Source organism: Chlorocebus sabaeus, chromosome X (assembly GCF_047675955.1).
Source record: "Chlorocebus sabaeus isolate Y175 chromosome X, mChlSab1.0.hap1, whole genome shotgun sequence".
Classification (NCBI taxonomy): Eukaryota; Metazoa; Chordata; class Mammalia; order Primates; family Cercopithecidae; genus Chlorocebus; species Chlorocebus sabaeus.
In genome coordinates, this window is record NC_132933.1 from 102,731,996 (window position 1) to 102,749,336 (window position 17,341).

Consider the following 17,341-nt stretch of genomic DNA (forward strand, 5'->3'; position numbering starts at 1 on the left):
GATTCTATGAGCCAGCAGGAACTCTGCCCTCCTCACAGCAACAGCATACACATTCTTTGCAGGCCTCCTCAGTGGCACTTGTCTTCTTTGCTATCGTACTATAATCACTGCTAGGTTCTTGCCTTCCCTAAAACACTGCATGCTCCTTGAGGGCACAGAAGAGTCTTATTCATTTTTGTGTCTCCCTGGAATCTAGTGGAATACCTTCTTACATGGAGCAGGGATTCAGTAGATGTTAAATGAACCAGTTAGGGAAGTCCCCTTATTGATTTAAATCCTGCAAGGCATCTGTCACATCATTTAGAAATTTCAGAGGTGAAATTCTTATATAATTGCTGGATTAACATAACATGTTTGGGGAAAAAATCCACCCCTCTCCTCAACCTCCCTTCTTTTCCAATAAAAATAGAAGGGTTCCCTTTACTGGATAAGAACTATCCCAGGAAGGAAAGAGCCTTAGGTTTGGCAGTCAGAGACTTGTGTTTAAAGCCTTTTTCTACTATTTGTTAGCTGAGGAACCTTGTATAAATCTCACCTCACTGAAACTTGGTTTTCTCATCCTCAAGTAATAATAACAAGGAGACTGCAGGGAACAAACACCCAGCAAATATACTACTACCTGATGCTATTGTAATTTCAGTGCTGCCTATGCACAAAACACAGCTGTTTCCTTTGTCAGGGAGGAACTGAGTTATTTATAAGATGCAACCAGCAGTTCATATCTCTCAAACACATGTTCTTTCCCAAACTCCTTTTACACTAATTATGATTTTGCAAACCTATCCACTTTCATCTCAGAGCTTCAAAAAGTCCTAAAGTGCTACTAATGTTCATTTAAACTGGATTCTACTTCTTTCTCTTTCTGCATTCTCTTTTCTCCCACAATCCAATTTGCCTTCACTCAAGACTTCTTACCCGTTGTGTGTAACCAGGCACTGCCGCAGTCCCAGCTTTCGGAAAATATCCACCACGATCTCCATGGGTGTAAGGTCAGTCACAGTGAAGGGGCTGAGATCCAGGATGTTCCGAAGCTTTAGAGTGGGTGGAGTGTATGGTGGCAATGGAGGAGAATGCTCCGTAAAATAAATGATGGAAGTGCTAACAACCCCGTCCTGTTTCTTTCGAGCATTTTCTATTCAAACAGAAAGAAAAAGTAAATTGAAGATGGACGTGCTAGTTCTATCCTTCTGGCTCCTAACCAGTCCCCTCTTCCCTGTCTTCCCCCATTTCATGCATACATATTGAGTTCCACAGTGGATTCCACTATCCCCTTTCTGAAATCCTTACCAATTGAAATAATGAGATCTCTTCGGAGAACAAAGCCCACAAGTCTTTGGGACTCCCGGGATACCACCACTGGGAAGCCACTGTAAGTAGTTTCACTGATTATGGTCTCTACATCCTCCACAGTCATACTGTCCTGAGTAAGGACAGTCAACAAAGGATCATTTCTCCGGGGTTTCATCACATCCATTGCCAGGGTCTTATGAGCAAACTCTTCTTTGGCTTCAAGAAAGGGGTATCCATTGAGACGGATGTGGGCATCATAGATGCCCTCCCGCCCAAGAGCATCTGCCACCCACTTGCTTGTCATGGCTGCAGCCATCAGAGGCACGATGTATTCTAAGCCACCAGTCAGTTCAAACATTATGACAACAAGAGACACAGTCATTCGAGTCACCCCACCTGCAAAGAAATAGACATAGTCTACTCAGGCAGGCAAAATACAGGATTCTTACAATTATGGGCCTTTCCAGGAAAAGCTGACCTACCAGAAACAATGAGGTCTCACCTACAACCGTGCAGACTCCAGAGATCGCAAGAAAGCAAGGTTACAATGGACACGATTCAGAGTTCTCAAAATAACATCTAAAAGAAGTCTTCTGTTTTTCTTTTTTCTTTTTTTTTTTTTCCTCTTTCTTTTTTCGAGACAGGTTTTGTGCTCTGTCACCCAGGCTAGAGTGCACCGGCGTTATCACTATTAATTGCAACCTCCATCTCCCAGGCTTAAGTGATCCTCCCACCTCAACCTCCTGAGTAGCTGAGACTACAGGCACATGCTACCACACCTAATTAACTTATTATTTTTTGTAGAGTTGGGGTTTCACTATGTTGCCTAGGCTGGTCTCAATCTCCTAACCTCAAGCGATCCTCCCACCTCTGCTTCCTAAGTAGCTAGGATTACATGTGTGAGCTACCATGTCCAGTCCAAGATGCCTTCTTGTTTCTTTGTTCTTTCATTTTTCTGTTGCTTCTTTTCCCTAATTAGAAAATACATGCCCACTGTGGAAAATCCAGAAAATATAAAAGAAAGTCACTATCTATTAGCTCACTGCTGATAAATAAGCAGAGTAAAAATTTTGAATGACTTTTTTACGTTTTTTTCTATGCAAAAACATACGTTTTTAAATAAGTGAGCTCACACTATATGTTTAATTTTCTGCCGTGTTTCCCCCTCTACTTTATGTTGGGAACATTTTGCATATTATTACAAATTTATATATCATCATATTTTAAGATGTTAAACATATTTACATTATATTTTAAGATGTTAAACATATTAACATCATATTTAAAGGCTGCATTGTATAACATCATATGGATGTACCATAATTCATTTAACCAGTCCTTCATGTGCATATTTAGGTTGATTGTAATTTTTTGCTCTTATACTATGATACATATTCTTGTGCAGATATCTTTGTCCAAATTTCTGATTATTTCCCCAGTATGAGAGAGTAGAATTCCCTTCCTTTTTTATTATGATTTTTATTTATTTATTTTTTTAGTTTCCTCATCTGTATATCAGACGCTTTCTTAATGTGCTTGGAAAATGGCAAACTTAACTGGAAAGTGATGGGCATTTAAATTTTCCTACAGTTAATTGTGTTTAATAAACTCTTCTGTTGTATGTCACCTGGGTAGCAACTTCTTTGAAATTAATGCACACACTACTCACCTAAGCAGGCTGCAGCCCCAACCATTGCATAAAGGCCGGGGGTGATGCAATCAGCTCCCTGACTACACCAGCTATTGAAGATGGTCCATTCCTGGTGGTAATAGGCCAGTTGTTCCATTCCTACTCCTAGAAGTCGACCTGCTATAGCACCAACAGCCATGCTAGGGATAAAGAGGCCAGAAGGGATCTGCGAAGAGAAAGCAATAGATGGTTAGTGAGAAATGATGATTGCTTGGCACATGGCAAGGGCTGGAGGACTGACCCTCTGCAAAGCAAACAGGCCATTGACAATTTAACTATGCACTATGCTAGCAAGTGGCTGTAAAGATTTGTGTAACACTACAGGGACTAGAGGTTCTCTGGGACGTGCAGGCAAGGACGACTGCAAAGAAGCTTACCCTGATTCGGGGTCCATCAGGCAAGAGCCTGAAGTCTCCAGACCAACACAGAACTGGAGGCAGAAATTAGGCCTTTCCCAAAGAAAAAGGAAAATAGATGGAGTTTCTCATATATGCAGACATTTCCACCAATTTTGAATTCTTATCAACAATGACTACCGTTTATTGAGTACCTACCATGTTCTATGCTGGATGCTCTACATGCAAGATTCATGGGTTCTTTATAACCCCAGGAGGCAGGTATTATTATTCCCAAATGCCAAAGAATCTAAGGTTCAGAGAGGTTAAGTAGCCCACCCAAGTCAAGATTTAGTGAAGACTGGTGCTGGGATTTAAATGGAACGCTCATAACCATGCTCATATATTGAATCTTAGCCCATTGCTCACACAAAAAGGATATAGCACATGAAGTTTCAGTCTATTTTGTAACAATATCAAGAAAGATTAAACAATCAAAAAGTTTTAATGAGATCATGACTATGGCTACATGATTAACCAAAAAAGGAAAGCTCATCTATCTCCCTACTGTTTTTCTTGACTCCTAGGATACTATAGTAAATTCTTAATATTCTGTACTGAGAGAGGGAAATGATGATAAGGACAACCAAAACAGCAGATTCTTTTTAAACAGCCTGTGTTTGATTTTTGAATGCATTTGAATCTGGTGTTCTGATGGTTTACAAATTCCCTTTAAGCAAAAGAATGCAGGCATGAGGTGAAAATTAACTGAAGAAGCACTGCAAAACTTCCCAGGGTCTCCATCCCTTCCCCGTATTGAGGGGATGGATGGCGTCATCTTAGAGATTACAGTGGTGCCTAAACTGAGTTGCTATCTCTTCTGGCTTGAATCTCCATTTCTCTAGAGAACAGAGGAAAGTAACTTGGTAGTTAGGGTGCTAAAGAAAAGAAACAAACAAACAAAAACCTAGAAAGGAGGAGGAAAATACTTCAACAAATTTTCTTTTCTGGCTTCTTCTGAAACATGGAAATAGTAACAGGTACTGAAAGTAAAACATGCCAGCCTGATGTCCACTTTTGATAGCTTAAATATTAACTAAGGATAACTTGTGAAGTGGATCCCACTTCTTGACAATTGAACATTGATACCCACTGTAAAAACTATATTTAGCTATATATTGGGTTGAACCACAGGAAATTGCCATTTTAGCAGTCAAAATGGTCGAATCCCAGCAACTTCTCTGGTTCAAGCCACCCTATAAGGAGTAACACTGTGCTGGCCAGATATCATTTTAATATAAAACGTACTGGAATAAATACCTCACCATCGTTTTTGAGTGGCAAAATATGTTTTCCACAGAAAAGGAGAAAACATTCTTCCTAAAATTTCATCACTGAGGCTGGCATTTGGATAGCTTAAGGCTTAGACAATTTGAGATAGAGGTACAACTGTCTAGCAAATTATGAGAACATGTGGGCTAAAAGAGGCTTTAGGGGTGGGGGAATAATGTGAGGGGGATTTGAAAGCACCATATGAGCTATCAGGATTGTATGATACCTGAGCTCTGCCCTCCAAAACCCACAGCCACGCATGCAGCCACTGAGTCCCAAAAGAATTCCTCACCTTCATGCCAAAGGTGAATATAGTAATGACAATTTTCAGGATGAGTGTTAAAGCCAGCTGCCACATTGCACTGTAGACTCCCACGCCAGCCGGTCTGTCAGGCAGTTCACCCCCCTTGCTTGTGTTGAAACGGTTCTCATAATCACAGAGCTTGGAGGAGTCCAGAAGGCCACAGTCATTAAACAGCTCAGAAATGAGCTCACTTGTGCTCATCCGAGTGTATTCATTGGGGAAAGCCAGGATGGCAGTGATGGCTGTCACGACGAGTACTTCTATGACAGGATACTTGCCCAACTGGGTGGTCTTTCGTTTCCGACACCAGGCAATGTTTGTGCGGATAAACAGCGCTCCCCACAGACCACCAAATATGCCCAGCAGAATGAATGGCACGAGCTCAAAGAGATGCCATGGGGTGTGAAACTCCACATAAAATAGTACCAGGCGGCTATTCCCAAATGGATTGATGGAGCGTAGAGTGAATGCTGCCACCAAGGCAGCAAAGAATGAACGCCACAATGTTTTGAGGGGAAAATAGTAGCTGACCTAGAAGAAAGAAGGTGAGAAAGCAAACTCAAGTCAATACGTAGAAACTGTTTCAGGTGAAAAGCTGTGCTGCAGACAGTAGAGTCAACTCATGGATGAAAACTGCCCATTGGATTTCTAGTCACATGGTAAAGCACCAAGCTGCGGAGAGTACTCAGGGACTGGGATATACACAGATATTGTACATTATGTACAAAATTATTGCGCTGCAGTGTACAAAGTTCCTGACACAAAAACATGCACATGCTGTACAATGAAAAGTTGTTACCTCTTCAAGGCTGAATAATACTCCCCCTATAGGTGCTCCAAAGGCTACAGATACACCAGCTGCTGCTGCAGCCGACAAGACCTACAATCCAAAACTCAAAATTAGTGATAGAATAATGCTGCTTTCCTCCACTCAATCACATTTTTAGAAGAAATGTTAGTAGTTACTGAACATTTAAAAATACCTTCATATGCTCCATATCATCAAAAACAAAATTCAAACACTGTATGCTGAATTTTGAATACACATGCATAGTTCACATGCTTGACCAGGTAAAGAGGACCTTTCCTTTGTAATTCATTTAGCCATGTGCTTTATTCTAAACTATGCCCCCCATCTCCCATACTCCCAATTCAGTAACTGCATTTGAGTTTCTAGACCTATTTGTTCACCATTTAAATGATGTACTTACAGTGATGTATTTATATAGCACTTTGTAAAGGAATGCTTTTTAAATGAGATGTTCAAGAAGGCTCTAATGACATAAAACTGAAGTCACAATTGGTTCACAGTTATTCAGCAGCTGCAAGAATTCATGCAATAGGTATTTAGAGTCTCCCATACCCCTGTGTCCTACTCCATGCCTAATAACCTGTGGACACAGAAATAGGGAGGTGACTAGATTTTTAAGAGAAGACTTAAGATATGGCAAGGAAAGGGACTAGGAGAGAGTGGGAGAGGAAGAAGGAGCCAAAGGGAAAAAGTGATAAAGAGAGAAAGAGAATAGTGATACTTAGAGACCTCCAGCTCTGTGTAGGTGTGTGTGTACATGTAAAATGTACATCACAAACACTAGTAATGGCAAACAAACCAAAATTAACAGATGGACCAAGTCCTTTCATTGGATTCTGGTTGCTATGGAGAAAGATGATTTGAAGAAGAAATATTTTAAAGAAAGTTGAACAAAATTATGAGTTTTGAAGAATAAAAAGGTCCTTGGCAAAATAAGCATACTGGATTATCTGGGAGAGTAGGATGGCTCAGGAAAATGATGGGGAGGAAAGAGTGAAGTCTCTGGTGCTAGCTGTAAGGGCTTTGAAATTCCTAGCTACAATGGCTTTCATTTAAGATGAGGACAGCCAACATGCAACTCGAGAAGGGGGAGTTCAGTGACTACATTTAGGATGAATTAAGAGAAAGAAAAAATAGGGGTGGCTAGTTTGCTTTAATTTTATATTGCAGAGTAGAGTCTGTCTACACCCTTCTTTCTCAAGTCTGTTTTACTCTCAACCATCTGCCCACTTTGACAAGGCCATAAGACAAAAAAGGTTGCCACTGATGATGAAAGCAACAGGAAAAAATAACTGGAAAGTCTAAATAAGTACTAGAAAGTAAATTTAAGATTCAAATACTAGCCGGTTGTGGTGGCTCATGCCTGTAATCCCAGCACTTTAGGAGGCTGAGGCAGGAGGATTACTTGAGCCCAGGAATTCAACACTAGCCTGGGCAACGTGGCAAAACCCAGTCTCTACAAAAAAATTCTAAAACTTAGCTGGGTATAATGGTATGTGCGGGTAGTCTTAGCTACTCGAGAGGCTGAGATGGGAGAATTGCTCAAGCCCAGGTGATGGAGGTTGCAGTGAACTGAGATCACACTCCTGCATTCCAGCCTGGCCAACAGACTGAGACTTTGTCTCAAAAAAAAAAAAAAAAAAAAAAAAGATCCATATACTGTCATGCACCACATAACAATGTTTCAGTCAATGATGGACCACATACAACACGGTGGCCCCATAAAATTATATTTTTACTGCACTTTTTCTATGTTTAGATGCACAAATATTTACCATTGTGTTACAATTGCTCACAGTATTCAGTATAGTCGCATACTGTACATGTTTGTAGCCTAAGAGCCATAGGCTATAAAAGCCTAGGTGTGTAGTAGGCTAGACCATCTAAGTTTCTGTAAGTCCAATCTATAATGCTTGCATAGTGAGGAAATCTCCTAACAATGCATTTCTCATAACGTATCCCTGTCATTGAGACATGACTACATTCATATGAGCCTAGCTGGAGAAATATATGGCATCTGTATAGAGAAACAGCCAAATCAAATTCCCCTCTTATTTTATTAGAAACTATTTGAACAAAAATGCCAATTTTTAGAATGAAAGTCCCCAGCAATCTGTAGTTTCAAACTTACCTTCATCCATGCAAAACCAGCAACAATCACCACTTCACTGTTAACCATTATAATATTTTCTTTAAAAATTTCAAACACAGAAAAGGTGATAGAACAGCACAAAGAATTCCTACATATCTTCATGTAGATTCTGTAATTGCTACTATTGCTGCATTTGTTTTATGATTCTCTATTTTTTTCTGAAGAATTGGAATTTCACTCAGAAAAGTCAGTTGCACATATAAGGCTCATGTACCTTGAAATGTTTCAGTGCATTTAGGATATAAATGTTTTTTTGTCCTAAAAGCAAAGACATTCTCTTCCATAATCACAGTTCAATGATCAAAATAGGAAATTTACACTAATAACTGTTATATGATCTATAAATCTCATTCAAATTTCATAACTGTTCTAATAAAGCCTTTCTAAAAAAAAAAATGTTTTTTCAACTCTTCCCTTCTGTTGAACATCATTCCCATTTAACAACCTCACCAATTTAACACTGCCTTTAAGTCCCTCTACTGCATGACAGTTAGTTAAACAATCTTCATATTTCCCCATCTTCTCTCCTGCTAGCTTTCCTCTCTTTTCTAACTGTGCCAGGACCTTTCTCCCTTGAACCGAACCATCAAAATTTATTCTATATTTGAAATCTCAGTATCTTTGAGTTTCCTTCTGGGTCTTGTGGTTAATTTTTTTTTTTTTTTTTTTTTGGTTTTCATAAGAAATCATTAGGTTCCTGTTTTGTGAAAAATCCTTTTAAATGAAATGACCTTGATCTTGACCCATTCCATATGTGACTTCTTTGTAATTCAAAGAAAATAAAGCAAGAGCCATTATTTTCTTAGGCCCTTAATTATAGCAAGAAAAAAGTAAACCAATGACTTGGAACATTTTTTTAAAAAAAGTCCTTCCTCCTCAAAACAGCATACATTAACAACTGCATAAACATGACAACCACTACAGAGTTGCTGTGGTGGGACTAATTTAGCTGGGCTGAAACAAAAGGTAGAGAGAGGTCCAATACAGAGAGAAACTAATTCAAGTATAATGTTAGATAGAAATAGAAGGTGAAAAAACCAACATCTGAAACATACACTGCACTTATATGTACTATTCCATAGCAATAAACAACTTCTTTTAAAATCTATTCTTTCTATTACTTATTTTGTAAGAGAAGCAATATATACTTGAATACAATTATATACAATAAAAACTTAAAATTCTTACTTCTCCTTCACTACCCCTCACTCTCCCACTCACCATAGATAAACATTTTTAACAGTTTGGCATAGGCCAGGCATGGTGTCTCATGCCTGTAATCCCGGCACTTTGGGAGACTGAGGCAGGAGGATTGCTTGAGCGCAGGAGTTCGAGACCAGCCTGGGCAACATAGTGAAACCTCGTCTCTACAAAAAATACAAAAATTAGCTGGGTATGGTGGTGTGTGCCTGTAGTTTCAGCTACTTGGGAGGCTGAGGTGGGAGGATCATCTGAGCCCAGGGAGGTCGAGGCTGCAGTGAGCCATGATCATGCCACTGCACTGCAGTCTGGGTGACAGAGTGAGACCCTGTCTCAAAAAAAAAAAAAAAAAAAAAAAAAAAAAGTAAAACCAGTTTGGGGTAAAGCCACTTTCCAGACATTTTCTATCAATAAGTGCATGTACACTTTAAAAAAATATGAATTATATTATATACATTATTCAGAAACTGGCTTTTAAAATCTAATGGTGTTTCATAGCCAGAATTCCAAGTCAATATATATAAGGTTGTCTCATTTAATGGTTGCAAAGTATTCTACAGTATGAACAGAATAGTATTTATTAGATCAGTTCCCTGTTGACGGACATTTTTGTTGCTTCGTAGTTTTTTACTATGTTGACAGATGCTGCACTATCCTTATACACCTTTGTGCACACACATGCTAGGATGTCTGTAGGATAAATTCCTACAAGTGGAATTGCTGGGTCAAAGGGTGTTTACATTAACATTGGTAGAACCCTCAAATTCTCACCCCCTAAGACTGTATCATTTATGGTCACAACCAAAAAGAGACTATTAAGGCCATTCATTATTACCTCTCTGCGCTTGGCTTCATTCTTCCTGTATTTGTTGAAGCAGTGGCACAGGATGTTCCCACAGCAGCAAGCCACGTGCACTAGAGGGCCCTCTTTGCCCAGGCTCAAGCCAGACGACACTGCCAGCACCAAGGTGATGGTTTTGATAACCAGAGTCCACTTACCCAAATAGCCCCTAATAATGAAACCACTCAAGATAGTTTTTATCTGCAGGTCAAAGAAAGAAAGATTGAATATAGACTAAGGAAGTCAACAAGGTTAAGCAGAAAAATCTGGACTTCATTATAGAAACTGCACCTTTGGAATAAGTGACATATAAATGCTTGACCTACAGTGATCCCTGTTTGGAAGGGAGCCCAGGAGCCAAAGAAAGCAAGAACTCTTCTTTAAGCTTTCATGTTCTCCCTCTTTTTAGGGGGAGGGGAGTGATAGCTGGACAAGGATGTATTGTAAATATGAGAGTGTGCATATATGAAGGAGGAGCTGGTGAGGGAGGGATAGGTGTTTGCCTCTTGTTACAACCTGGTAGCCCAAGAGGCATGTTTTGAGAAGATAAGGCTAATGTCCCTGAAACAACCTTAAAGGTTAGGTATAGTCTTGATTCCCTGGCTTTAAAAAAAAAAAAAAAAAAAAAAAAAAAAAAAAGTGACTTATTACCTGGTCAGGAAACGGGGAAGGGCAAAGTCATCCTGGTAATCTAAGTCTCAGTGTCTTCAGTCACTGTCAAGCAATCTAAGCCAAAAGTAGTTAGAAACAGGGTTTTAACCACCCCATGTAGCCTAAATCATACTGTGGGAAAGGTACCAAATGATTTTCTTTCTTTTGCTCTGAAAAAGCTGACAATAACACTGTTTTTTCAGAATCTTGGGATATACTCTGGAAGCTTTTTGGATAGTGAACAGGGGAGGTTTTCCAGCGCCTGGCTCAACAGGAACCCTCAGGAGGCTAAGAATCAACTCCCTTTAATTTCCAGGTAGCCCAGACTGAGAGGGACTTGTGGAAAGACCTAGGCCTTAGATGGCCTCAGGATCCGATCCTGTTTAACAGTCATCAAATTGTGGTATGTGCTGGAATACATATTAAGAGATTTTAACCAAAAAGTATTCATATTGTTACCATTTATAAACCATTTTAACAGACTCACCTCAGGGATTCCAGAGCCACAGGCATAAGGCGCAAACACCTTGACAAGAGATACGGCAAGGAAGGCAAATAGGAGAGCCCAGAGGACGTACATGAAATAATTGACTATGTAGGCAAAGGCTCCCTGGAACAGGGGGAAAAAGAAGCTTGTTTTAGCCTAGACGGTTTCAATAAGACATGCAGCTCTTCTGAGTAATGTTTTTTTCAGGAAAAAAAGTCCAAAAAAAAAAAAAAAAACAACACCAAAATTAAATTGTTCAAGACGTTTCTTTCTGAATCGTCAACTACTGAAACACTGTCAGGCCACTTAGTACTGAAAATGAGATGCTTTGCTATACCCAAAGGAAATTTACCATGGATTCTAAGGATGAACAAGGAAAAGAGCAAACTGAAAACCTTGAAACAAAATTCTCTGTCTATATGAGTGCTTTGATGGGTTTTGTAGTCAAATATACATGATTCTATATCATTTTACCAAGAGTCTTAAGAGCACCTCCTCCCCCTTTTTTGGAATGGCTGAACCTTGGCTTCACATTTCAAGTGAAGAGCAGATCTAAAGTTCCACTAAATTCACCTTTGGCTACGTACCTTGGTGTCAAATTCTCATAGTTTATAGTAACAAAATTGTGAGTGTTTGGTTTTTCTTTACTTTTTAAAATTTTTTATTGTATGTATTTAAGGTGTACAACATGATGTTTTATATACATACATAGTGAAATTGTTACTACATCGAAATAAACTTACATGCATATCACCTTCCATAGTTACCTTTCTTTGTATGTGCAGTAAGAGCATCTAAAATCTACTCTTAGCAAATTTTTAGTATACAGCATTATTAACTCTACTGTACATTAGCGCTCTAGACTTATTCACCCTACCTTACTGCAAATTTGTACCCTTTGGCTCACTTCTCCCCGTTTCCTCCTCCTCCATACCCCATGTAACCACCATTCTGTTCTCTGGTTCTGTTTACTCAACTTTCTTTTTTAGAGTCCACATATAACTACATCTTCAAGAAAATTTTAGTACCACAGACTCAGCAACAACCTTATAAGTAGAAAGTTTTGGACCCTGGCAATACCAGATACAAATAAATAAAATGGAAACAACTATTTTTAAAATGGAAAGAATACACTTTTTGAGACTATTCCCCTGTGATAAACGAAGCATGCCACAAAAGAAATCTAGCTCTGACCAGCAGGAAAGATTCATCCATACTAAAGGGCCTGCAAATAGTCATGTCTTACAAAAAAAGCAATTTTGATTAGGAAGTTATGTTTACTGGTAGAAATATTAGGAATTGCAACTCACTCAACTTACATAAAATACAAAACTCAATGGACTTTTGACTTTTCAAAACACAAAACACTATTAAAGTAACTCACTGACCTAGACAAAGAGAACCAGAATGCTCAGGATTTTTCTGAGTTGTAAATTTGACACAGGTTTTCCATTATCTTAGGCCCTCAGAGGAACACATGATTGCTATTTCTTTGCCTTTCCAATGTCGCTAAGGAGGAAGAAGACTGCAGAGGTAGGAAACATAGAGGGTAAAGGAGTGAAAGGAAAAGTAACTCAAACTGGCCAAAGGCAGAGACCAGGAGGCCAATTTCCTGCCATTTGGAGAAGGCTTCTTAAAACCTAGAGGAGGCCGAGGCAGGTGGATCACGAGGTCAGGAGATCAAGACCATCCTGGCTAACACGGTGAAACCCCGTCTCTACTAAAAATACAACAAAATTAGCCAGGCGTGGTGGCAGGCACCTGTAGTCCCAGCTACTCGGGAGGCTGAGGCAGGAGAATGGCGTGAATCCGGGAGACGGAGCTTGCAGTGAGCCCAGATTGCACCACTGCACTCCAGCCTGGGTGACAGAGCGAGACTCCGTCTCAAAAAACAAAACAAAACAAAAAACAAAACCTAGAGGACTCTTTCCCCAGGGAAGGATTTCATTCATAAAAAGAAGAGCTGGAGAAATTTGTCACCAGAGCAAATCTCAAGCTCCAATTTTAAAGTAACTGTTGGAACACTTACACACATATAAAGGGGCAGCATGAGGGAGCCCTGCAGTGATAGAACAGTTTTAAATCTTGACTGTGGTGGTGGTTAAACAAATGTCCACATGGGATAAAATTGCAATGAACTACATGTGTGCGTGCATACACACACACACAAATACATACATAAATCAATGTGTGTAAAACTGGTGAAATAAAGCCTGTGGATTGTACCTATGTCAATTTCCTGGTTTTGCTGTGGTACTACAGTTATGCAAGCTGTTGCCACTGAGGGAGGGAAGGCTCGGGGGAAGGGTACTGAGGACCTCCTTGTACACCGTTTTGCAACTTCCTATGAATCTGTAATTACTTTTGTGTGTGTGTGTGTGTGTGTGTATGTGTGTGTGTGTGACAGGATCTCATTCCATTGCCCAGGTTGGAGTGCAGTGGCACTATCATTGCTCATTACAGCCTGGATCTCCTGAGTTCAGGGAATCCTCTCACCTCACCTTCCGAGTAGCTGGGACTATAGGTGGTTGCTACCATGCCCAGTTTTTATTTTTAGACACAGGGGTCTCGCTATATTGCCCAGGCTGGCCTCAAATTCCTGGCCCCAAGGGATCCTCCCTCCTCAGCCTCCCAAAGTGCTGGGATTCCAGGCATGAGGCACACCTCACTCAGTCCTTGGAGGAGAGGATTTTTTTTTTTTTTTGAGTTGGAGTCTCACTCTGTCGCCCAGGCTGGAGTGCAGTGGCACGATCACAGCTCACTGCAACCTCTGCCTCCCAGGTTCAAGTGATTCTCCTTCCTCAGCCTCCCGAGTAGCTGGGATTACAGGCGCTCACCACCACACCTGGCATCCATATATATATATATATATAAAAAAGTATATATACATATATACTTTTTTTTTTTTTTTTGTAGAGACAGGGTTTCACCATATTGGCTAGGCTGGTCTCAAACTCTTGACCTCAGGTGATCCACCCACCTCGGCCTCCCAAAGTGCTGGGATTACAGACCACCATGCCTGGCCAATTATGTTTAAAATAAAAGAATCCCCCCAAAAGCAAGGGAAATACTCTCTCTCTCTCTCTCTCTCACCCTAAGTCGCAGGACTTCTCAAACTTTTCTACCTAAGTTCTCCTAATCTAGGAGAGAGTAAACAAAGGCATCAGAGTATGGGACAGGGTACCTGGGAGCAGAGCTGAAAGATTTTTTTTTTTTTCTTAACAAGTATGAAATTTTGCATTCCATTTTAAATGATTATTTACACATAATTTTTGAAAAAAATGCCAAATATTCAGGAAAAAGTAATGCTCTAGGAAGGCAAATAACGTTTGTCCTATGGTTTCACCTACCCTCTGGCATGCTGACCTTACCCTAGTTTGAGAAGCATAGACCTAAACCCTCTCAAACATACAGCATGTATCTATCCCTTTTATTGAACCCTTTACCTAAGCCAATATGCATAGTCATATATGTATATAAACACTCCTATTTCTATCTTTATTCTTTTCCTATCCTCCTTTTCCCTGGACTGTTTGTATTTCTGTATGTGTGTGCACATGCCACCTCAAATTGTTTGTAGACCAAGGTGGGTAATATAAATGTTTAAAAGTACAAATATACATCCTAGTCTTGTTTCCCTCACTAACAAAATAGATGAGTAGTGAACTAAGATGGTACCTGTCTTTGTTGGCGGAAGTCAGGGTGGAATTGGGAGCTGAGAGTTTTTTTGCTTTGTGTGCTTTGTTTTCAGTGGGAGAGATCAAACATATAACTGAGTGGTATAAGAAAGGTAAGGAACTGAAAAATAAGCAAAGTTACCTTAGCATCAAAAAACGTATGCTAGGCCAAGCACAGTGGCTCATGCCTGTAATCTCAGCATTCTGGAAGGCCAAGGCAGGAGGGTCATTTGAGCCAAACAGTTAGAGACCAGCCTAGGCAACACAGTAAGAATCCATTTTTACAAAATAAATAAATAAATAAATAAGTAAGTAAATAATCTAGGTGTGTTGGTGCACGCCTTTAGTCCCAGCTACTCCTGAGGAGGATTGGTGGGAGCATTGCTTGAGGCTAGGAGGTCGAGGCTGTAGTGGTGAGCTATGGTCGTGTCACTGTACTCCAGCCTGGGTGACAGGGAAAGACCCTGTCTCAAGAAAACAAAAAAAGTGCTAGAAGACAAGGACAAATTAAAATATTGATTTGATCACAAAATGGGATGATAGGCAATTTTATTCCTGGGTTTCTGTTATTTTGACATGGAATGCATTGTACTTTTTTCAATGTTCTAATGTAATGCTCAGGGAAAATCATTTTTTGTATCTATATGCATAAACACATTTTTAACCCACTCCATCCTTCATTAGAAATTATAGCTCACCTGTTGGCTGCCTCTGACACTTCTTTTGAAATAATTAGAAAAAAAAAAGAAATTCAGTCACACTATGTACTAGTACCAAAGAAGAAACACCAGGCTTATTAAAGCTAACAAAAAACCATTTTAAACATAAGCGTCAAATGACTCCACACATCAGCAGAGATGGAAATAGAGCTGCACTTAAACCACAGAGAAAGGCAGCTGGTACTGGTTCCCCTTTCTGTGGAAAGGAAAATAAAGGAAGATTCCGCAATTGCTGTGAGCACAGTATAAGAAACAAAATAAATGTAAGAATAAAAGTCAATGGCTCATAAAACATCACTACACGTTACCTCATCTGTGCTGATGATAAGCTGGGACCAACTATTCCACTCTGGACATTTGTCTCTTTCTTCAAAGGTGACATGATCAGAGTTCCAGCAACAATGTTCATGGTTAAACCAGAATCCCCCTGTGCATATACCTTCTTTTAAGTCTGTCATCCAATGAGCAGAGATGTCTATCAAACCAGCTAATGAACCTGATTTGTGGGGAGGGAGGGAAAGGCCAAAGTTAAACTGAATCTCAGAAACTGTTCTTTGGTCCTCAGAATAAGCTTTGTCAGAGAAAATGAGGGGAAAGGAATCAAAGCAACAGATGAGCACATACTTCCCCATTCCACCTGTAACCTCTTTCTCATTGTGTGTTTGCTTGATTTTCACTTATTATCTCTGCACTAAACATTGCCATCTGTAGAATTTCTATATAGAAGGGACTTAGGGAAAGCAAAATGGGTGAGTGGGAGCAAGGGGCTAGTGGGCCTGTCTTTAAGCTGAACTAAGAAGACAAAAACACTATTTTGACTTCAACTTTATGAATACTGATCCATAAAGAGTCAAGTTTATTAAAGATTCTTTTATTCTCACACATATATATATATATATATATACACACACACACACACACACAAGTTTCAGAAAATGTGAATTGCCCAACATTGAGGAATATTCTATGATGTTTATTTGAGATTGCTTAGAGAGGAGAGCTGACGAAGATTATGGGGAGAAGGGCTAAGCCCTGATAGCAGGATTGTGCTCCATGGACAAGGGAATTTGAGCAATGGCAGGAAGGCATTCTAGGCTAAAGGAGCTGAATTTATCAAAGCACAAACTGTGATGTGCATGGAAGGTGAGATGAAGCTATAGACATGTTGAAGTCTCCTGAACCTAAGACATGAACATCCTGAAGTTTTCTTACTGAGAAAGAGCAAACAGTATTATACACAGAACATTCACCAAAGAAAATGATGAGGAAACGGAATCGTGAACTGGGGTCTTATGCACTGTGGCTAATAGACTGATAGGGTTAAGACAGTTATAGTACTTTAGATTCTGGCCTTCTCATCATTTCTGTCATCCAGATGAAGAAACTCTAGCATAAAGAAATTAAATGGCCCAGAATCATGCTTTAGGGAAACAGTAAAGCCATCATAAAATTCACAGTCTCTGAATTCCCAGACTGTTCCAGCATTCAGACACACTGCTTCTATTGTTGCTCTCCAATGCTTAAAAACAAAATACCCTGTGTGTACAAGGGAAAGAAAAATATTCACTGACCACCTAGTGACAAGAAATACATTAAAAGTTTGAGGATATTATGCCTACATTCCAACAGGCGGGAGGCCATGTCATGTGTATGTTTTGGTAGGTGCTAAAAGTGTTAACACAGGTTATTTACATATTTGAAGAATCTAGTCAAATCTAACACATTGTTTGACACCTACTCTTGGCCACTCCGGTCCACAATCTTCTCTGCCTTCTAACTCTTACTGCCTGGATTCAGAAAATTACCATGATGTTATACAGTTTGGTTTATTCTCTGGTTGTTTCATGTGTGC

The 17,341-nt window shown here is 39.7% G+C and overlaps 1 protein-coding gene across 4 annotated transcripts in view; it reads right to left on the reverse strand.

The window, feature by feature from the left end:
- CLCN5 (chloride voltage-gated channel 5) overlaps positions 1-17,341 on the reverse strand; it is a 162,412-nt gene that overhangs the window by 7,424 nt on the left and 137,647 nt on the right. For all 4 annotated transcript variants that reach the window (XM_007991720.3, XM_007991719.3, XM_037994925.2 and 1 more), the window contains 8 exons: positions 15,798-15,985; positions 11,094-11,216; positions 9,950-10,156; positions 5,751-5,831; positions 4,940-5,482; positions 2,960-3,146; positions 1,288-1,686; positions 916-1,132 (listed from right to left, as the gene is read on the reverse strand). In XM_007991720.3, coding sequence (XP_007989911.1) covers positions 916-1,132; positions 1,288-1,686; positions 2,960-3,146; positions 4,940-5,482; positions 5,751-5,831; positions 9,950-10,156; positions 11,094-11,216; positions 15,798-15,985 — 1,945 coding nt within the window. The remainder of the gene's footprint in view (positions 1-915; positions 1,133-1,287; positions 1,687-2,959; positions 3,147-4,939; positions 5,483-5,750; positions 5,832-9,949; positions 10,157-11,093; positions 11,217-15,797; positions 15,986-17,341) is intronic.